We start from the raw sequence: 21629 nt of genomic DNA on the forward strand, positions 1-21629 counted from the left end.
TTTATTGTTTATCAAATTTATGAAACCTGCATATTAGAGGGATAGTTCAGTGATTTTGAAGTGGGGTTGTATTGTTACTTATAGGTAGTTAATATGTTTCCTTATGTAGATGGAGGAGAGGAAGTACAGTAAGTCTGAGACCCACTGTTGCAGAGGCAACCACCCAGAAACCTCTTTTTTCGCCACATTTGAAAACGTTACCTAAACAAATATCCGTTCAGTTGTTCACTGGAGGAGGGGTTTTTTTTCACTGCTTCAGTTTTCCGCCAGACTGATATTTGAGTTTGTACTTTTTTTTCAAGCGTACTTCGGCCATGTATCACTGCACCAACTGAGTCAAACAGCTGATTTGCGGAGTGATACTGCACCGACGTTTTCGGAGGTCCCCTCTGCAACAGTGGGACTCAGACTTACGCTTCTTCCACTTCTCCTCTCAACTCCGTTAATGACATCACTGATCTCCATAAGGAAACATATTATTCAAATTCAAAATCACTGAACTATCCCTTTGAAATAATTTATTGAATTATTAATTCATGCAATGATATCCTTGTTAACTCTTTTATGTTGTTTGTTTTTTAAATGTTCTGTCCAATCACACGCTGACGTCAGATACAACAGTTAGTTTTGATTGTGGAGTCTGATTGACACTGTCAGCTGACGGTCGCCCCGGGAGACGCCTCCTCTGACAGGAGACGACTCTCGGCTCGGCTCTGACTCAGAGATGATTGACAGCTGCCGGCGACGAATGTGTGAGCGGGTTTGCTGAGGGAGGAGGTTCTGGTGGCAGAGAACGGCATATTGTGTGCGAGCTGACGAAGGTTCACACGGTTAATGTTTGACCTGAACAGTTCAAGGTTCTGGTTCCACAGGTCAGTCGTCTTCAGGAAACTCCTCAGACCAACGTCTCGCTGTGACGGGCGGAACCTTCATGTGGACTCAGACGGTGAGCGACGGGTTGTGGTCCAGACACACACAAGCTGAATTCTTCTCTTTGTTTTCTAATATTTCTGAGCCTCTAACATTAAACAGAAGATTAATGTACTGATACAAAAGTGTTAATACAGTAACACCCGTTCAAATGTGATGTCATCCAGTGAACTGGCACCAAGATCCTAAAGAAAGGAAGTTCAGGTTTATTACAGGATTATTATTATTATTATTACAATAACCAATATCTGTGTTTATGTTCACTGATATGAAAAACAATGAGATTTCATTTTTACATTTTACATTAAAAAACTATGTTTATGTTCTTAATTTAAGTTCCACATATTTGGTTATATTTGTTTTATTGGAGGGGGCTGCAGCGCCCCTACTGGCGAGGAGCTGTAACTACTAATCAAATCAATGAAGAAACAAACAAACCTTTTCTTTCTGTTTTCTACAGTAACGCAGCAGGAGGCCTGATATTTTGAATGGAAGATTAAAAAAATACTTTCTGTGTTTTTTTCTGTTTATGTGACGTAGACACCGTCCGACAGGAAGTGAATCTGTTTCTCTAATGTCTGTTGTTGTTCAATGTTCTGAAACTGGATGTTGTTGAATTTCATATTAATATCAACATCATGAATGTTGTCATTGATATGTCGTCGTCATGCAGACGGTCTGTCGTCCTTCTGTTTTCAAGTGCGGCCTCTTTACGACCATGTGACGCTCCGTCAGTGATTAACTGGAAATAAAGGTTCAGTCTGTTCGTCAAGATATTTATCATCATCTGAGCAGGCTGTTTGTGTGTGTGTGTGTGTGTGTGTGTGTGAAGGTGGAGGCTCTGCTATGAGTCACAGTGAGGACAGAGAGGGGGAAGCCCCTCCCTCAGAACCAGGACCTGGACCTGGACCAGAACCAGAACCAGACCTGAGCTCTGTGTCTGTTACGAGGCTCAAGGCAATTTTTGAAAATGCAGATCAACCGCCCGTCTACAATGACGGACACTTCTCAGACAATTTAAAGTAAAATTAGAACACTTACATGTATAATCTATGTATAAGTGTATGTATATATTATACTATTTCTCTTTATATTTCAATATTTTTCCTTTTATAGATTTATTCTTTTTTGTGTCATTCTATATACTATAAATAAATACTCACACATGGTTGATTACTTTTCAAACACAAACATATTATACCTATCAAATTAGTTTTTTGATTTTTTTTGTGCTCTGTTTTGTTTGGATCAGTGTTTATGACATTTATGAGACACAAGAATCTGCAGCGTCCGTGAATAGCGATGGCTCCGAGTATCAACCGACTCTCTACGACGATGACGGACACTCCTCACACGATGAGAGGTGAGAACATAACGAACCGTTTCATGGAGGACAAAGAACAGGAGAAAATAACAACAACAACTAACAACGTTAACTATGATCTCATTCCAATTCGTGGAAACCATGTCTCCGTTTCCTGCTGTGACTCGTCAGAAACTCTGCTGAAAAAAGCTTCTATACTCTCACATGGTCGTTTCCTTCTCAAACACTTATATGTAATCAATTGTTAAAACTTTACTTTTTAAGGTTTTTTGAGTCAAATTCTCCTTTATGCTCTGTTTTGTGTTTCTGTCAGTGTTTATGACATTTATGAGACACAAGAATCTGCAGCGTCCGTGAATAGCGATGAATCAGAGTATCAACCGACTCCGGATGACGATGACCGACACTCCTCACACGATGAGAGGTGAGAATATAACGGACCGTTTCATGCAGACATTTTGACTTATCAAGTTCACGTTGGTCAACCTCAGGGTGAGGTACCAATGTGGAGTGTGGCAGTGGTGGGTTCAGTGAACTGAACTTTCATGACTCCAGAGCTTTTCCTGCTTTGAAAAGGTTCTTTACTCACAAATGGTCTTTTCATTCTCAAACACCAATATGCTAAATCAAATGTTAAAATCTAACCTCTGATTCATTCAGATTAACTGTTATACTCTGTTTTGTGTTTTTATCAGTCTTTATGAAATCTATGACACGACAGAGTCTGTGAAGTGCAACAGATCCACGTTTCAACCGAACGCCTACAGAAATGTACACTACTCAGATGATGACAGGTACAGTTAACCGAGGTAGTCCACATCTCGCTCCTGTCAACAACATTTTCCAGTTACTAGGAGATCCCAAAGCATTCCCAACTTAGATTTGATATATAGTTCCTCAACCATGTTCTGGATGATTTTGGATTCTCTTGTATCCAGTATCGCCAGGGACTCATGCATATTTCCATACCCACCTATCCCCTCTCGCTCTGACCAACTGCAGAAAAGGAGAGAGTTTAGTTCAGAATCTGGTGCCGTGCGCAGAGGTAAGCCCAAATATAACCACCACTAGTCACGGTTCTTACTCCACCAGAGATGTGAGGTACCACAACCCTAGAAAGAGCTCATGATACCAGAGTTCAGCAAACAAAGGTCGCAACTCCTGCTCAGCACCCGGCCGACAGTGAACCTGGCCTCAGGGCATCATCTAATGCTTTACCTAACCCAGTCCCCTGAGGGGGCTCCAGTCTGCCAACTTCCTGGGTAAAGAGGAGGCACAAACCCCTCCAACATGATATGAGCATGGGCACCATCTTAGTTTAGCTGATAGTGGCCTGGTCATTCCCAGAGCCTGATTGGAGACTGAAGGCGATTGTGCTTTTGAAGTACAGTCCACCTGCAGACAATAGACTCTCCTGAACTCATCTGTGTCCATGAAGTTTGACCAGTATTCACTTCAATGGGTACCACTCAAAGATCATTATTTTTCTTATCATGCAAGTTGAATTGACTTCACTGCCTCTTTAAATCTAAACATTGTACGTAACAATTTATCCAGAGGTGACAGAGGTCAAACTCTACATGAGAGAATAAGTTCCGGGTTCATGTTTCCACCACAGAATTTATCAGGAGATCCCAGAGGTTCTTGATGGTCACAATCTACAGAAGAATCAAACAGATCTCGACTCTGTTTTTATGGTGTGTAAATGTATAATCACAGCCTTTACTCTTTAGTACAACAGCCACAAAATAAACCTTCTAGTTTCCATGTTACACTTTTCTACACTTGATATCAAAGGTGATGTTTGTTTATGTTTCTCCTCCAGAGGCTTCAGGAGAACATCTGCCTTTTTATGAAAAACCAGCTGAAGAGACTCCAGAGGGCTCTGGGTCCAGATTGCTCGGAATACACCTACTTAGAGAGCCACTATGCAGATGAGGGGATGATGTACAATGTGGATGACGAACAGAGACGCAGATGCAGAAAGGCATTTCTCAAGATCACGGTGCACTTCCTACGGAGAATGAACCTGAACGATCTGGCTAACTCGCTCAAAAACAGTAAGACCCCTTTCATTCATTTTTCATTAACTTTGCCCCAAAAACACTCATGTGCTCATTGCAAAAGTATGCAGTTCCCAATTTAGGTAAACCTACACACAGAGGAATGATCTAAATCGTTTCCACACACATCCAGGTTTTGGATAGGTACTTGATTTGGGTCAATAACTGGTGAAGTAATTACTGGATTTGGTTTGTCCCCAACAGCTGGTTTGTTTTAACCATTTCAATAGACTGTTCTCTCATTGATTTCATTTGTTGTTCATTCAGGAACGAGAGCTGGAGTGTGCCAACGTAAAGTCAAGTCCAAATTAAAAAATATGTGTCAGTGTGCATTTGAGGGGAGTGCGAGAGCAGGAAATCCGATCCTTCTAGATCAGATCTACACAGAGATCCATATTACAGAGGGAAGGACTGGAGAGGTCAACGATGAGCATGAGGTCAGACAGATTGAAACAGCTTCCTGGAAACAAGACAGACCAAAAACCGCCATGAGACTAGAAGACATCTTCAAAGCCTCACCTGGAAGAGACCAACCAATCACAAGAGTGATGACAAAGGGAGTGGCTGGCATCGGGAAAACAGTCTTAACACAGAAGTTCACTCTGGACTGGGCTGAAGACAAAACCAACCAGGAAGTCCAGTTCCTTTTTCCATTCACTTTCAGAGAGCTGAATGTGCTGAAAGAGAAAAGGTTCAGCTTGGTGGAACTCGTCCATCTCTTCTTTCCTGAGACCAAAGAAGCAGGAATCTGCAGGTTTGAAGAGTTCCAGGTCGTGTTCATCTTTGACGGTCTGGACGAGTGTCGACTTCCTCTGGACTTCAACAACACTGAGATCCTGACTGATGCTACAGCCTCCACCTCAGTGGACGTGCTGCTGACAAACCTCATCAGGGGGAAACTGCTGCCGTCTGCTCGCCTCTGGATAACCACACGACCTGCAGCAGCCAATCAGATCCCTCCTGCGTGTGTTGACATGGTGACAGAGGTCAGAGGCTTCACTGACACACAGAAGGAGGACTACTTCAGGAAGAGGTTCAGAGATGATGAGCAGAAAGCCGACAGGATCATCTCCCACATTCAGACTTCACGAAGCCTCCACATCATGTGCCACATCCCAGTCTTCTGCTGGATCACTGCTATAGTTCTGGAGAACATGTTGAAGACCAGAGAGGGAGGAGAGCTGCCCAAGACCCTGACTGAGATGTACATCCACTTCCTGGTGGTTCGGTCAAATCTGAAGAAGGTCAAGTATCATGGAAGGTCTAGCAAAGATCCACACTGGAATTCAGAAAAGAGAAAGACGATTATTTCTCTGGGAAAACTGGCTTTTGAGCAGCTGCAGAAAGGAAACCTGATCTTCTATAAATCAGACCTGACAGAGTGTGGTATCGATATCAGAGCAGCCTCAGTGTACTCAGGAGTGTTCACACAGATCTTTAAAGAGGAGCAAGGCCTGTACCAGGACAAGGTGTTCTGCTTCATCCACCTGAGTGTTCAGGAGTTTCTGGCTGCTCTTCATGTCCATCAGACCTTCATCAAGTCTGGACTCAATCTCATGTCAGAACGACAGGCAGCAACACGGTTACCAAGAGTCTTTAAAGACAGATTCAAACTAAAAGATCTCCATCAGAGTGTTGTAGACAAGGCCTTGAAGAGTCCAAATGGACACCTGGACTTGTTCCTCCGATTCCTCCTGGGTCTCTCCCTGCAGACCAATCAGACTGTCCTAAGAAGACTGCTGAAACAGACAGGAAGTAACTTAGCAACAAAACAGGAAACAGTTGAATATATTAATGAAAAGATCAAAGAAAATTTGTTTCCGGAGAGAAGCACCAATCTGTTCCACTGTCTGAATGAACTGAAGGACCATTCTGTAACTGAAGAGATCCAAAAGTCCATAATATCAGGACATCTCACAGGTAAACTGTCTCCTGCTCAATGGTCGGCTCTGGTCTTCATCTTACTCTCATCAGGAAAAGATCTGGACGTGTTTGACCTGAAGAAATACTCTGCTTCAGAGGAGGCTCTTCTGAGGCTGCTGCCGGTGGTCAAAGCCTCCAACAAAGCTCTGTAGGTGGAGTGATAACTGAACAATACTGAGCAATAAATACATATTTTGTGCATAAAGAGGACATTAAAATATGTTGTTGTTCCTCAGGCTGAGTGGCTGTAACCTGACAGAGAGAGGTTGTGAAGCTCTGGCCTCAGTCCTCAGCTCCAGTTCCTGCAGACTGACAGAACTGGACCTGAGTAACAACCACCTGCAGGACTCCGGAGTGAAGCTGTTGTGTGCTGGACTGAAGAGTCCACACTGTCAACTGGAAGTTCTCAGGTGATGACACAGGACTGAGCATTTACATTGCAATCTAGATTCCAGTGCATTTTACTTTCGGCTTAAATAAATTAGTCCAAGATGTACATCAATTTTCCAGAATAAAAACCTCTTTCCTATCATATCACATAATGTTATAGAACAGTAATATTAGCTACGAAGACAACAGTAGCTGTTGCCAAACTGTAGCTAATGAGTTAACAAAAAATGTTGGTTCTTACTATAGAGACGTTGTAACTCGTGAATATTTGGTTTACTGACACCTTCCTCGCAGCTTGAATTAAGTCACCGGATTTCTCTCTGTTTTTTCAACAATTCCTTGTAAACTCTGGAGATTGGTTTGCGCGAGAATCCCAGATGCTCGGACTAACGGTCGTCCCGTTTCCCCTCACTTGGCCCTACCACTCCATTATTACAATCCTCTTGAAGTCAGCATCTGACCACCCTAAGTTCAAAGGGCTCTTTGAAGTGGTTTGAAGGGGTAAATAACCCCTACTACCACTTGATCTTCAAAAGAGTTGGAACACCCATACGAGGGAATGCGTCCAACGGAGGGGTAGGGCCAAGTGGAGGGATATGGGACATACCCAAAGTCTTTGCATAGTCAAAGCTCACCCCTCTTCCCTCTTGTAAAGATTGTTTTGACTAAAACCAAACATTTTCAACATGTCTGCTGACTTTATAGTCTGAGGTTCTGACACATGCGTGGCTGATTAGCTAATGACGAACTGGTCTAAACTTGTCCATAATGAAGTCACTATTGAGGCCTATCTTGTATCATAATAAAATGGTTGGTTTGTGTGTTTAGTCTGTCAGGTTGTCTGATCACAGATGAAAGCTGTACCTCTCTGGCCTCAGCGCTGAGTGCCAACAACTTCCATATGAGAGAGCTGGACCTGACCAAAAACCACCTGCAGGATTCAGGAGTAAAGCTACTGTCTGCAGCGCTGGACGACCCGTACTGGAGACTGGACTGTCTGAAGTATGGACAGATTCCATCAGCTCACACACAGTCTCTTTGTCAAACTAACAATCAAAAGTTGGGATTTGTCTGAAAAAAAAATATCTGATGCTGCAGCCTCCGACTCCAACAAGAGATGTAGGAGTACGTGTTTCAAGGCCTTAAAATCAATGTCATATAACTGCAGTAAAGACTCGATTCAGATTCAGAAGTGAACATTGTTGTTGGCTCTTTCACTCTATGAAAAAGAAGACATTGGTCCAACTGTATTTCCTTTCCCAGGGTAGACAACAGTGGAGAACAGATGCTAACTCCTGGTCTGAGGAAATGTAAGTTTGCACACGGTTTGGTTCAGCAGCACACACACAGGCGGAGCATCCAGAAGTGATCCCAGATGACACGACACATGATCCATGACAAAAAACATCAGTTGTGTTTGATGATAAACTGTTTCTTTGCTCTTTTCTCCACCAGTTTCCTGTGACCTCACACTCGACCCGATCACCGCACACAGGAACCTCAGGCTGTCCGACGGCAACAGGAAGGTGGAGCTGGTGAACGAGCAGCAGTCGTATCCCAACGAGCCCGACAGATTCGACATCTTCTGTCAGCTGCTGTGCAGAAATGGTCTGAGCGGTCGCTGTTACTGGGAGGTGGAGTGGCACGGACAGGTGGATATCGCGGTGACTCTCAGAGGAATCAGAAGGAAAGGCTACAAGAAGGCCTGCAGGTTCGGAGGGAACGACCAGTCCTGGTGTCTGAGCTGCTCCGATGACTTTTACTCTGTGTGGCACAACAACACAGAGACACTCATCCCTCTCTCTTCCACCTCCATCTCTCACAGAGTGGGAGTGTATGTGGACTGTCCTGCCGGCATCTTGTCCTTCTACAGAGTGTCCTCCGACTCGCCCGTCCACCTCCACACCTTCAACATCAAATTCACTCATCTTCTCTACCCTGGGTTCAGGGTTTGGTTTGGTTCAGTGTCTCTGTGTTCGGAGTGAGGGGACTCCCACACCACTGACTGAAGAACGTTGTTATATTAATTATTAGACTGACAACAACAATATGGGAAACAACATGCAGTAAAGACATTTGTTGACGGGTTCTACGTTTGAAAAGAGACAGTCCACTCACCTACAAGTCAAGTTTTATTAGACGTGGTGACGTTTCAAGCACGACAATTTTCCTCAACCTACAAAGTCGCAATCTTAAAAACCCACAATCCATCTTCACCAACTCTGACGACACATCACAACAGTTATCCACGATAAAAACACTTTGATCAGAATTAATATCGTAATAAATCTATCACCTGTATGAAGGTAAATCGACCAAAGTTTATTTGTAAACTTGAATCAGCTTGTTTCATATAATTTACATCATGTCAGTTTTTTAGAGACATTTTTCTAGATAGATTCTCTATTGTGTGCATGGAAATAAATGATAATGTTTCTCCGTTTTTTGTCGCTTCACTTTCTGAATAGTTCTGCTCTTTTCCTCTTCGACGGTTCCATCAAGGTTTGTAGCCGACTCTTACCTCATGCTGTTCAGATGTTGCATCAATAGAACATTTTAAAAAGAAAAAATTATTCTGAAATGGTCAATTAAGAGTAACAGACATCCGTAGAAGTAGTTAAACTTCATTGTATAATGTAATCTCGTCAAATCTGGTGGATCATTGAGTCTTAATTCGAAGTGTAGAATAAGTTGGACTTAATGAAAAACAAAGACAAGCGGGAGAAACTGTGAAGCTGCTCTGTCAGGGGACGTTAGTCGTTCCACTCTGCTGCCACCTACTGGTTCACGTGAAGCATCAGAACCCCGGAAATGTTAAGGTCACTGATACCAAATACAAACATCGTGCTGATGCTCTGCCGCTCATGGTGCTAGGTACAGTAGCGTCACCTAGTGGACAGAGCGCAGACCTACATCTTCATCATCATCAGGCGACAGGGAATTACGCCTCGCGCCTGTAGGGGGAGCCAGAATGCAGCGGAGAGTAATTCTTACACTGAGTTGCTTTAACGTCTTGAGATAGAAGTTGTTGTTTTGACATTTGAAAACTATCAGACACATTTAGTGACTGATTCTATGAGTGAGTGAGATTTGGTGACTGAAAATGTTGTTGTTGTTGTTGGAGGTTTGAACTTGACTGAGTGACGTTCTAGTTCTGTCTTTATTTTTGGAAGAAGAAATTATCATCAACTGACAATGAACTGTTCAAATTTGGTATCTAGTGACTTTGATGGCATTTAAAACTGCAACCTCACAGTCCTGATGCAGGCGTCAGATATGCTGTTGTAAAACTTCTTTTGTTAATGTTCGACTTCAGGTCAAAGTTCACAGTAATCATATTTCCTTCAGACGAGAGCCGAGACTCTGAAAACTGAGACAGTTGGTCGACTTCAGATTTATTCTTTACATCTAACGGTAAGGTAACCAGCGGTTTCCACTGTAACGTCTCTTCTTCATCTTCTTCCTGCTTTGTATCAAACACGTCATGGGCAGTTTTCTGTCCAACTTGGTGGAGCGAGTCTGTGGATGTAAATGTACTTGATTCCTGTTTCTTCAACTTGAACATTAAACTTATCTATGTCCCATTCTTTTCGTGCCCTAACCCTTTCGCTAATTAATAACTTGTATCAGTGATTTAGAATCTGTCGTATTTTGTCTTTTAGGTGAAGTTTTCATATAAACCACTGTGTTTCTACGGCAACCACCACGTACATTGTATTAATGTTGTGTGACATAACTGTTGTGCTTTGACATTGGTCATAGAACCATTTGTTGTTATTACAGTTGATCACCTATTGCTATCAAAACTTTAAAAATATCAATATTTAAAATATCAATATTAAAAATATCAATATTGAACCATAACTTTAATTAATAACAAAGTTACATCAGAGCACCGCCCTTCAGAGGAAGGGAAATAAGGAGCCAATTTACTGCTTCAGTCAAGTTTACAATATACTAACTGTCAGTTCGGAATAAATTATATATTAATTAATATATTAATTAATAATTACAACCAGAATCACCATATTAGTAGTTAGCAGAGTTTGAAGGATTTGGAGTTCTACTGATCAGTCAATACTCACACTCTCAAATAGACCAGACTGTATATTTAATAACATTTATTTAAAAGACAACAAGTTGAAACAATAATATCTAATGTAAATATGTACAGGTCTGAGAGTGTGTGTGTGTGCTTGTGTGTGTGTGTGTGTGTGTGTGTGTGTGTGAGTGTGTGAGTGAGTGAGTACACCCACAAGATGGCTGTCGAGGTCAAAGTTCTGAGAAGTACTACAAACAAGAACGCGGTAAACAAGGAAACAAAACAAAATGGCGACCTCATGCTTTGCTTCTCTGATAAGATCACATACAGATTTTCTACCACACAATATGTTCCTGTTGTTCCATACTGGCGTGTTATGAGTTGTGAAGTTATGTTTATACATTAGTATTCTTACCCCCAGTTGCTTTAATGTCGTGAGATATAAGTTGTTGTTTTTTAAACCACTCTATCTACGATTCTATGAGTGGGACACATTTGGTGATTGATTTGTTGCAGCACAAAGAGTGACAAGTAAAAGAGGGTGAGTCACAGGATTCTAACATCACATCAACATATGAACAAATATAACAACAACACCAAGTGAGAACACTGAATCATATTAATACAGTACACTTCCAAAGTTACTCATTCCTATGCTTGTAATGTTATGTTATGCTAGATGCCCAGGTTACTTTACCAAGTCCGTGGAAAAGAAGAAGAAGAAGAATCCTTTTGGTTGCTGGTAGTGAGTCCAGTGTGCAGTGCTACATGGTGTCGCTGTCAGAGTCCTGACACTAACTAAGTAACTCTGTGTGTGTGTGTGTGTGTGTGTGTGTGTGTGTGTGTGTGTGTGTGTATGAAGGTTCTGCTATGAGTCACAGTGTGGACAGAGAGGAGGGAGCCCCTCCCTATAAAACCTCTCTGAGTGAAGAGCATCAGACTCGCAGGTGAGACCCGTCACATGACCTGTCACATGACCCATCTCCATGTCAGTGTTGTATTAATGTATCACGTTGTGTGTTCGTAGGAGGATCCATCAGCAGAGACCAGACTCTCCTGTATCCGACTGTTTGTCCATGAAGAGCGACCGGTCCATGGGTAAACCTGTGGACTTCAAATCTGATGATCAAAGGTACTTTTTTATAACTGACAGAAAGTTCTGTAAGTCAAGTTAACAGAACAAATTCAACATCGTCAGGAACAAGTTTGTTTATGTGAACTTACCAGTTTATTAAATGTATTATTCTGCTAACAGTAATATGTTTTTTTCTGGCAGCTCCACTCTGCTATCATTGCTATCAATCATACAATGAGAAGAAGAAGAGACGTGTCGCCATCTTTATATACAGTCGCTGATCGTCTTTATATACAGTCGCTGATCGTCTTTATATACAGTCGCTGATCGTCTTTATATACAGTCGCTGATCGTCTTTATATACAGTCAGTGATCGTCTTTATATACAGTCAGTGATCGTCTTTATATACAGTCGCTGATCGTTTTTATATACAGTCAGTGATCGTCTTTATATACAGTCGCTGATCGTCTTTATATACAGTCGCTGATCGTCTTTATATACAGTCGCTGATCGTCTTTATATACAGTCAGTGATCGTCTTTATATACAGTCAGTGATCGTCTTTATATACAGTCTCTGATCGTCTTTATATACAGTCAGTGATCGTCTTTATATACAGTCAGTGATCGTCTTTTTATACAGTCAGTGATCGTCTTTATATACAGTCAGTGATCGTCTTTATATACAGTCACTGATCGTCTTTATATACAGTCTCTGATCGTCTTTATATACAGTCAGTGATCGTCTTTATATACAGTCTCTGATCGTCTTTATATACAGTCAGTGATCGTCTTTATACACAGTCTCTGATCGTCTTTATATACAGTCAGTGATCGTCTTTATATACAGTCTCTGATCGTCTTTATATACAGTCAGTGATCGTCTTTATATACAGTCAGTGATTGTCTTTTTATACAGTCAGTGATCGTCTTTATATACAGTCACTGATCGTCTTTATATACAGTCAGTGGTCGTCTTTATATACAGTCAGTGATCGTCTTTATATACAGTCTCTGATTGTCTTTAAATACAGTCGCTGATCGTCTTTATATACAGTCGCTGATCGTCTTTATATACAGTCGCTGATCGTCTTTATATACAGTCGGTGATCGTCTTTATATACAGTCACTGATCACGGTGAGGTCACTCACCCTCCCGCCGACCGTCACACAGGCCAGATCATTAAACTGCAGCAAGTCCGTCCGAAGTCCACCTGCCTTCACAGTGACAGATGACAAATGCATCTTGTTTAGAATCCGCTGTGAAGTTTGGTTTAACCGACACCATTTGCCCTTTAAACTATAGGAACAAAACGTTTTCATTGCTAGCATTAGCATTGCATGATGAGCTCGATCACAGCAGGGACTTTATAGATCCATGAGAATCCTGCCTGCATCTGTCTGGCTGAAAAGTGGATCAGAACTCCTACGGGTCCCATGTCAGGTCAAAGATCCTTGGGTTTGGGTCGACCCAGGAAGACCCCTAATCAAGAATTGAAAAAGGATTAACCTGACAGAAGGTTATTTTAGTGGCAGCATTTATATGTATTTATCAATGAGGCGTTTCAATCACGAATCCGAGCAGCAGACTCTATGATGTTCACACAGAATTCCATCTGACAGAAACTTCTAGAAATATGAATTGTCCTCCTGTCTCCTTCAGGGCTTGTTATTATCTGAGCGAGATGGTAAATGTTGTATTTATATATCAGGTCCTGTGTTTGTAGGAGGAGACCAGACTCTCCTGTATCCAGCGGTTTGTCCATGAAGAGCGACCGGTCCATGGGTAAACCTGTGGACTTCAAACGGACGTCTGAGGATCAAAGGTATGACTTACATGATTCATCTGACAAATTGTTTTCTTCATCACTGTTTTTGAACATACAACAGATTGAGAGTTTCAGTCTAGATAGATCAGAACAGGTCAAACTGTTGTGTTTCAATGAAAAGTCACCATTTCAAAAATTATTCTTCTAAGTTACTGTAACGCATTGAATACCCAACGCGAGACACAGCCACAACCTTAATCAGAAGACAGCAGAAAACCAGATGGACTGAAGGACAATAGCAGGTCCAGGGAGATGAAGGGGAGATGGTGTTAGAAGTGAGTAGGGGTCAGAGACAGGAGCCGAACAAAGGGGTCGGAGTGATGGGCCAAGGGCAACTGGGAAGAAAAGCATTTCCATAATCCAATTGTTATATGCATAACACATTGAACACAATGAAAGTAATGCTAAAAAAAGCAAACAAATTTCCTTTGTTCGTAGGAGGTTCCATCAGCAGAGACTAGACTCTCCTGTATCCGGCTGTGTCTCCATGAAGAGTGACCGGTCCATGGGTAAACCTGTGGACTTCAAACTTGAACGAAGGTCTGATGATCTTGGCTACAGGTTTTAACCCAAAAACACCCTGAAATGTACTATCCACAACCTGGAACTGAGCTAGAGATGCTTATTACTTGAAGGCTGGGGCCCAGACCCTTGTAAAACTGCCAAATGTCAGTCCACCCTGGCTGAAAGACAGACCTGATCTTCACTATTAATAAGATAAGTCCCTCTGCAGGCTTCTCCCCTGCGCCTGGTCATGATGGATATAATCTGTCCTCCATCTCAGGGAAGTTGATGAAATACAGTACATCCAGGTTTTCTGTTCTTCCTCTTGTGCTGATTGAAATGACATAGCTAATCTTCCACTCATTATTTCATCTTAAAAGTCCACTTGCCTTCACAGTGACAGGTGACAAATGCATTTTGTTTAGAATCCGCTGTGAAGTTTAGTTTAACTGACACACTTTGCCCTTTAAAATATAGGAACAAAACTTGTTCTGTTGTGTCGTATTTAGTTAGGACCCAGAAGCAGAACTCAGACAGGAAATGGCTTTTTAACAGTAGATGGTATTTATTTGAGAAAGATGAGGTGAAGGGCTGGTCCAGGATACAGATTAGCAAGGTTGGCTGGTCAGGGTTGTAGGCAGGCATGCAGACTGGCAGGGTGCTGAGCGAGGCAGGCAGGCAGACTGTACAGGAGGATTTTGACATAGGCACAGGCAGACATAGGATTAAATACAATTCAGGATACATAAGGTAAATGCTGAATGAAAAGGGCCGGAGCACCAGTACCACTTAGGTAAACTGACGATCTGGAGAAAACTGGTGAGGGAATTTTATACTGCAGGAGCTTGATGAATGGAGGGGTCACATGGTGCAGTTGGACTGGCAGCCGGAGGTTGATTAGTGGATGAGTTGCAGGTCATCAGCAAGAGGAGTGCCAGGCCCGACCATGACATGTTCATTGCTAGCATTAGCATTGCATGATGAGCTCGATCACAGCAGGGACTTTATAGATCCACTCTGGTTTTACACAATGTAAAACAGACCTGGGACCCACGAGAATCCTGCCTGCATCTGTCTGGCTGAAAAGTGGTTCAGAACTCCTACGGTTCCCGTGTCAGGTCAAAGATCCTTGGGTTTGGGTCGACCCAGGAAGACCCCTAATCAAGAATTGAAACAGGATTAACCTGACAGAAGGTTATTTTAGTTGCAGCATTTAAATTTATTCATCAATGAGGCGTTTCAATCACGAATCTGAGCAGCAGACTCTATGATGCTCACACAGAATTCCATCTGACAGAAGCCTCTGTCCTCCTGTTTCCTCCAGGGCTTGTTATTATCTGAGCGAGATGGTAAATGTTGTATTTATATATCAGGTCCTGTGTTTGTAGGAGGAGACCAGACTCTCCTGTATCCAGCGGTTTGTCCATGAAGAGCGACTGGTCCATGGGTAAACCTGTGGACTTCAAACAGTCGTCGTCGGATCAAAGGTCTGAAGATCCAGGGTAAGAACCAAATGCTACAAATATAACCAAACACTCAACTGTAAGTTTTAAATTAAAACATTCAACATACAATTTAAAATGACTTACATTGATGTGATATTTTAACAGTATCCCAGAGCAGAGACCAGATCTGTAGATTTAGTTTCTTCAGTAATCATGATAAAATAAACAAAGGACTGTGTGCTGAACCTTTTCCACAGATCTCTGCACCAGAGCTCAGAGGTTCAAACAGACCCGGACTCCATATTCCTGGTATGTAAATGTTCGAGCATAGTGTGTCTCCATTCGGCGCTTTAGACCAGTAGCCTTTCAGATGAATGATTGCGGTTTTCTAATCTATATTTGTATATTGTTCTGTTTCAGCGACTGGAGAAGAACATTGTGAGTTTTGTGAAAGAAGAGCTAAGGAAGTTCAAGAAGGTTCTCAGTCCGGATCACAGAGAATCCTCCGAGATTCAGGGTGAAGAGGAGGAGGTGTTGGAAGGTGTGGACGAAGAGCAGAGGAGGAGCAGCAGAGAGGCGTTTCTGAAGATCACACTGAACTTCCTGAGGACGATGAAGCAGGAGGAGCTGGCTGAACGTCTGCAGAGCAGTAAGAGGGTTGAACAGGTTTTTAATGGAGGCAACATTTACATTTACAAACTACTTTGAATATGATGCAAACATCTGAGATATATATATATATTTTCAGAACTAAACAGACAACTGAATCCTTTCAATTCTTACTTCGTCAATGTTTTGCTGTTGATGTACGTTGATATATTTGTTGTTTGTTTATTCAGGAAATGATGACGCACATTCCTTATGCCAAAGGAACCTCAAGTCCATCCTGAAGGAGAAGTTCCAGTGTGTGTTTGAGGGAATCGCTAAAGCAGGAAACCGGACGCTCCTGAATCAGATCTACACAGATCTCTACATCACAGAGGGAGGGACTGGAGAAGTCAACGATGAACATGAGGTCAGACAGATTGAATCAGCTTCCTGGAAACAAGACAGACCAGAAACAACCATCAGACAAGAAGACATCTTTAAAGCCTCACCTGGAAGAGACCAACCAATCACAAGAGTGATGACAAAGGGAGTGGCTGGCATCGGGAAAACAGTCTTAACACAGAAGTTCACTCTGGACTGGGCTGAAGACAAAACCAACCAGGACGTCCATTTCATGTTCCCATTCACTTTAAGAGAGCTGAATGTGCTGAAAGAGAAAAGGTTCAGCTTGGTGGAACTCGTCCATCTCTTCTTTCCTGAGACCAAAGAAGCAGGAATCTGCAGGTTTGAAGAGTTCCAGGTCGTGTTCATCTTTGACGGTCTGGACGAGTGTCGACCTCCTCTGGACTTCAACAGCACTGAGATCCTGACTGATGCTACAGCCTCCACCTCAGTGGACGTGCTGCTGACAAACCTCATCAGGGGGAAACTGCTGCCGTCTGCTCGCCTCTGGATAACCACACGACCTGCAGCAGCCAATCAGATCCCTCCTGAGTGTGTTGACCTGGTGACAGAGGTCAGAGGCTTTACTGATCCACAGAAGAAGGACTACTTCAGGAAGAAGTTCAGAGATGATGAGGAGAAGGCCGACAGGATCATCTCCCACATCAAGACTTCACGAAGCCTCCACATCATGTGCCACATCCCAGTCTTCTGCTGGATCACTGCTACAGTTCTGGAGAACACGTTGAAGACCAGCGACGGAGGAGAGCTGCCCAAGACCCTGACTGAGATGTACATCCACTTCCTGGTGGTTCAGGCCAAACTGAAGAAGCTCAAGTACGATGGAGGGTCTGAAGCAGATCAACACTGGAGTCCAGAGAGCAAGAAGATGATCGAGTCTCTGGGAAAACTGGCTTTTAAGCAGCTGCAGGAGGGAAACCTGATCTTCTATAAATCAGACCTGACAAATTCTGGCATCGATATCAGAGCAGCCTCGGTGTACTCAGGAGTTTTCACAGAGATCTTTAAAGAGGAGCGAGGCCTGTACCAGGACAAGGTGTTCTGCTTCATTCATCTGAGTATTCAGGAGTTTCTGGCTGCTCTTCATGTCCATCAGACCTTCATTGAGTCTGGACTCAATCTGATGTCAAAAGAAAACACAATACAATCCAAGACAGTTAAACTCTTAAAGGGAAAGCCTAAAGAAAAACATTTGTACCAGAGTGCTGTGGACGAGGCCTTACAGAGTCCAAATGGACACCTGGACTTGTTCCTCCGCTTCCTCCTGGGTCTTTCCCTGCGGACCAATCGGACTGTCCTCCGAGGCCTGTTGACACACACAGGAAGTAGCTCACAGACCAATCAGGACACAGTCCAGTACATCAAGAAGAAGCTCAATGAGGATCTGTCTCCAGAGAGAAGCATCAACCTGTTCCACTGTCTGAATGAACTGGACGATCGTTCTCTAGTGGAGGAGATCCAACAGTCAATGAGATCAGGACGTCTGTCCACACAGAAACTGTCTCCTGCTCAATGGTCAACTCTGGTCTTCATCTTACTGTCATCAGGAAAAGATCTGGACGTGTTTGACCTGAAGAAATACTCTGCTTCAGATGAGGCTCTTCTGAAGCTGCTGCCGGTGGTCAAAGCCTCCAACAAAGCGCTGTACGTTAAAATAAATAATAATTTTTTAAATTTTTTTTAATCATGACAACATCTGGGTAGTGACCAAAAGAATAAGATTATAAATACTAGTGGTCTAAATGAGCTTTCTCCGTAGGGAGTTTGCGCTAAAAGTTAGAAATAGGGTGAGCAGCTTGGACATCCAGAGGGAGCTTGGAGTAAAGCTGCTACTCTTTCATTTTAAAAGTGGCCAGTTGAGGTAATTCAGGCATCTTGTCAGGATACCTCCTGGATGCCTGCCATTTGAGGTTTACCGGGCACACCAAACTAGGCGGAAACCCAGGGATAGACCCAGAAGTTGCTTGAGGGACTACATATCCCATCTGACTTCTGAAGGCCTGGAGATCCCCCAGGAGGAGCTCCCTAAGCGTGGCTGAGCCTCAGCAGACTGATCTTTATATATACATTTTAAAAAATAGATGAATGGATAAAAAATATCTCTCTCACCCCAGGTGGGGATGATGTGCTTGTCTTCCCCAAGCTCAGGTCATCCACCAGAGGCCTTGAAGTTTGCAGGTTCTGAGCAGGATCTCAGATGTTCCTAGGACTGCACTGCAGATGTTGGATCTGGAATCTGCCGTCGCAGTTTGGGGGTCACAGCCCGTAATGCTCTCATTAACATGGGGACCACTTAGGACTTCATATTCCATATCTGTTCCAGTCTTTCTTTTAGCGGCTGGTGCTTCTTGATTTTCTCATGCTCCTTCTTGATGCTACTGTGATTGCCAGTTCTATCACTACTGTCCTCCTCTGCTACTTGTCAACCACAGCTATGTCTGGTTGGTTAACGATCAGCTGTCTGTCAGTCTCGAACTTGAAGTCCCACATGATCTTAGCTGTGGTTTTGTCAACCTCTTTTGTGAACCCAGATGACATGCAGTCCAGTTTGCATGTCCTCTTGGCTACTTTAAATCCATACTCAACTTATATGTTCCTGCACTACCCCAACCTCTATGTTATGCCTCAGTGTTTGCTGTCCCAGCTAGCATCGTACACCCTACTATGTTTTCTGGACCTCACAGAGGCATCTTCGCACAGCCTGCACCTTGTGTCCTCTCTGCTGTGGCATACCCCAGCCTCTATGGATCTGGTGCGTAAGGCCTGTTCTTGAGCTGCCATGTCAGCTGCCTCTGTGCCCTCCTTCAGACTAGAATTTTATTGATGACAGCCACTACAATCGACGTCGATGATGCACTCCATGTAGGGGCTCGGTCGTCCAGAATATCTTCTCTTCCCCTCAACATCCTCTGTCTTCTGCAGCCTGAAGAAATCTCTCAACAGTTCATCCCAGGCTGGGGGGTGAGCATTTCCCTGAGGTTGTCATGGATGCTCTTTGTTTCATCTTGGATCATGGCTCTGACACTCCCTTATGCTGGTCACAGGTGTAGTGACACACCACCTCAGATCACCTCTATGATGTGATCTGATGAGGAAGCAGGTGCAAACGAAAAACAACACGATGGAGACTGGCGTAGTGCGACGACTTGCTCTATCGGTAATAATGGGCCTTTTTCATCCGCAACATGTATCTCCTCCTGTGACCAGCTCACTATTCTATAGGGTTCATTCACTAGGACTTGATGTTGCAATCCCTGAAGTCAGCACTTAACTTACCATAGTGTAGTTATTCTTGGCTATAACCAAGAATGTCAGGGATTGGTGTTACAATCCCTAAGGATTCAGTATTTTATTTACCAGAGTGAAGTTGTTTTTTCAATGACCACAAGATAGAGCTACCATTATGATAAATCATGAATTAAGAATCAACCCTGGTTGGGTAAATGGTAAGGTGAGTGGGCAGGGTGGGGATTGAAAAATAAACCTGGTTAGGTTTAGGGGAGGGATCACCTGGTTAGGGTAAGGTGAGTGCGCAGGGAAGTAGGTCTAGCTCTGTAAAGATTAATTGCCTAGGACTTGATTCTGCACTCCGCCTGCCTTGTTGTAGTTGTTTTTGGCCCACCAGATGTAGCTGCCATAACAACACATCATCAGTGGTGCACCTCAACATCATTGGGTGTTTCAGCCTTTTATCACAGGACACCCTCAGTTGAGGCAGGCCCCCCGCAGGCTGAACGTTACACACTGGGTGTGTAACATTGGCTTGCTGTGTTGGCCAGAGCTTTAACTGCTGGATATCTGATGATTGATAGAACATACACTGATGACTTGGACTTCTGCTGTGTTCACACCAAACGCAAAGTGAATTTTCATGTCACGTTACTCGCGTGAGTTTAGCTTAAGGATCCTTTGTGAGGATCTCAAAGCTAATCGGCTTTCGCAAACCAAGCGTCACAACAATATTTCGCTCAAGTCCAGCGAGTGAAGCGAATGATGTGAATTTCACATCTTCGCATCATTCACGTCACGCCATTTGCTTCGCCCATCTTTGCATTGACGTTGCATGTAATCGTATTGCAGCTGATCTCCTTGAATGTTCATAATGGCTCCCGTTGGCCTGATACCCAGGTAGTTGTAGCTTTCCTGTATGTTTGTTACCCTGCCTTCTGGCAATTCCCTCAGTCCTGATCATCTTCCCTGTCTTCATACAAATGTATATGGCCGCATGGTGGCAAGGTACAAATCTAACATTTGTTGATCACTAACTCCTCTTCAGGCTGAGTAGCTGTAACCTGACAGAGAGAAGATGTGAAGCTCTGTCCTCAGTCCTCAGCTCCCAGTCGTCCAGTCTGAGAGACCTGGACCTGAGTAACAACAACCTGCAGGATTCAGAAGTGAAGCTGCTGTTTGTTGGACTGAAGAGTCCAAATTGTCAACTGGTAACTCTCAGGTCAGATCAGTTCAATTCAATTCTATTTTATTTGTATAGCGCTAAATCACAACATACATTGTCTCAAGGCACTTTACATAGTGAGGTCAATATTACAGGGAAAACTCAACAAATCCCACAATGAGCAAGCACTTGGCGGCTGTGGAGAGAAAAAAAACTCCCTTTCAGACTTTGATACTTTAGCTTGACTTTCCTTTTTCTTTTCATTTGTTTTGTATGACTTGTGATCAGATCACTGTTAATATATGAAACTGTTGAAGAACTCTCGAAATCCAGAGAACGTCTCTGGAAAGTTCAGCAGACACATGAAAAAGAAAATGTTCCTGTATAGTTCATCATGTTGATTCAAACCTTTACCTTCAATTTCCTCATCAGGCTGAGTGGTTGTAACCTGACAGAGAGAAGCTGTGAAGCTCTGTCCTCAGTCCTCAGCTCCCAGTCGTCCAGTCTGAGAGACCTGGACCTGAGTAACAACGACCTGCAGGATTCAGGAGTGAAGCTGCTGTCTGCTGGACTGAAGAGTCCAAACTGTCAACTGGAAACTCTCAGGTCAGAAATCAACAGTTTGAAATGCTTCCTTACTTCCTGGTGGGCGTCAGTGGAGACTCAGATGACCTCCAGTGTTGTGGTTTTGTTGATTTCAG

General features: G+C 43.2%; 2 protein-coding genes and 1 long non-coding RNA gene across 9 annotated transcripts in view; 2 read left to right on the plus strand and 1 right to left on the minus strand.

Annotated features, from left to right (window-relative positions):
* Nucleotides 1–459: 459 nt before the first annotated feature.
* Nucleotides 460–9073, plus strand: LOC118289963 (NACHT, LRR and PYD domains-containing protein 14). The gene is made up of 12 exons (XM_035617223.2): nt 460–946; nt 1763–1952; nt 2183–2293; nt 2568–2678; nt 2950–3048; nt 3873–3951; nt 4080–4314; nt 4585–6388; nt 6477–6650; nt 7459–7632; nt 7894–7940; nt 8086–9073. Exons 1-12 carry the CDS (start codon nt 835–837, stop codon nt 8613–8615), a joined length of 3666 nt encoding a protein of 1221 aa, XP_035473116.1. The 5' UTR covers nt 460–834; the 3' UTR covers nt 8616–9073.
* LOC118290013 lies at nt 5912–7189 on the minus strand. Of its 3 annotated transcripts, none has more exons than XR_007030079.1 (4): nt 6872–7189; nt 6493–6636; nt 6152–6404; nt 5912–6053 (listed from the first exon to the last, which is right to left on the minus strand). It is a non-coding gene; the product is annotated as an uncharacterized LOC118290013 (long non-coding RNA). The 3 variants fall into 3 exon arrangements; XR_004786307.2 differs by having other exon boundaries at nt 6236–6404; nt 6872–7187; XR_007030080.1 differs by having other exon boundaries at nt 6236–6386; nt 6872–7186.
* A 146-nt stretch (nt 9074–9219) lies between the features above and the next one.
* LOC118289961 (NACHT, LRR and PYD domains-containing protein 12-like) overlaps nt 9220–21629 on the plus strand; it is a 14465-nt gene continuing 2055 nt past the window's right edge. Inside the window, exons 1-11 of one of the 5 annotated variants that reach the window (XM_035617213.2) lie at nt 9220–10044; nt 11535–11619; nt 11700–11804; nt 13459–13572; nt 14014–14115; nt 15468–15581; nt 15782–15833; nt 15945–16173; nt 16364–18179; nt 20812–20985; nt 21361–21534. In XM_035617213.2, the coding sequence (XP_035473106.2) occupies nt 11543–11619; nt 11700–11804; nt 13459–13572; nt 14014–14115; nt 15468–15581; nt 15782–15833; nt 15945–16173; nt 16364–18179; nt 20812–20985; nt 21361–21534 (2957 nt within the window). In that variant the 5' untranslated portion in view covers nt 9220–10044; nt 11535–11542. The remainder of the gene's footprint in view (nt 10045–11534; nt 11620–11699; nt 11805–13458; nt 13573–14013; nt 14116–15467; nt 15582–15781; nt 15834–15944; nt 16174–16363; nt 18180–20811; nt 20986–21360; nt 21535–21629) is intronic. The other 4 variants (XM_035617214.2, XM_035617218.2, XM_035617215.2 and 1 more) reach the window with 4 other exon arrangements.

This window comes from Scophthalmus maximus, chromosome 18, assembly GCF_022379125.1.
Source record: "Scophthalmus maximus strain ysfricsl-2021 chromosome 18, ASM2237912v1, whole genome shotgun sequence".
NCBI lineage: Eukaryota > Metazoa > Chordata > Actinopteri > Pleuronectiformes > Scophthalmidae > Scophthalmus > Scophthalmus maximus.

Bases quoted from the DNA above. Each gene is read 5' to 3' on its own strand.
- LOC118289963 (XM_035617223.2), top strand. From the start codon at position 835: ATGTTTGACCTGAACAGTTCAAGGTTCTGGTTCCACAGGTCAGTCGTC. The intron at 2,679-2,949 runs GTGAGAATATAA...TGTTTTTATCAG, and splicing joins CACTCCTCACACGATGAGAG to TCTTTATGAAATCTATGACA. The intron at 7,633-7,893 runs GTATGGACAGAT...TTCCTTTCCCAG, and splicing joins TGGAGACTGGACTGTCTGAA to GGTAGACAACAGTGGAGAAC.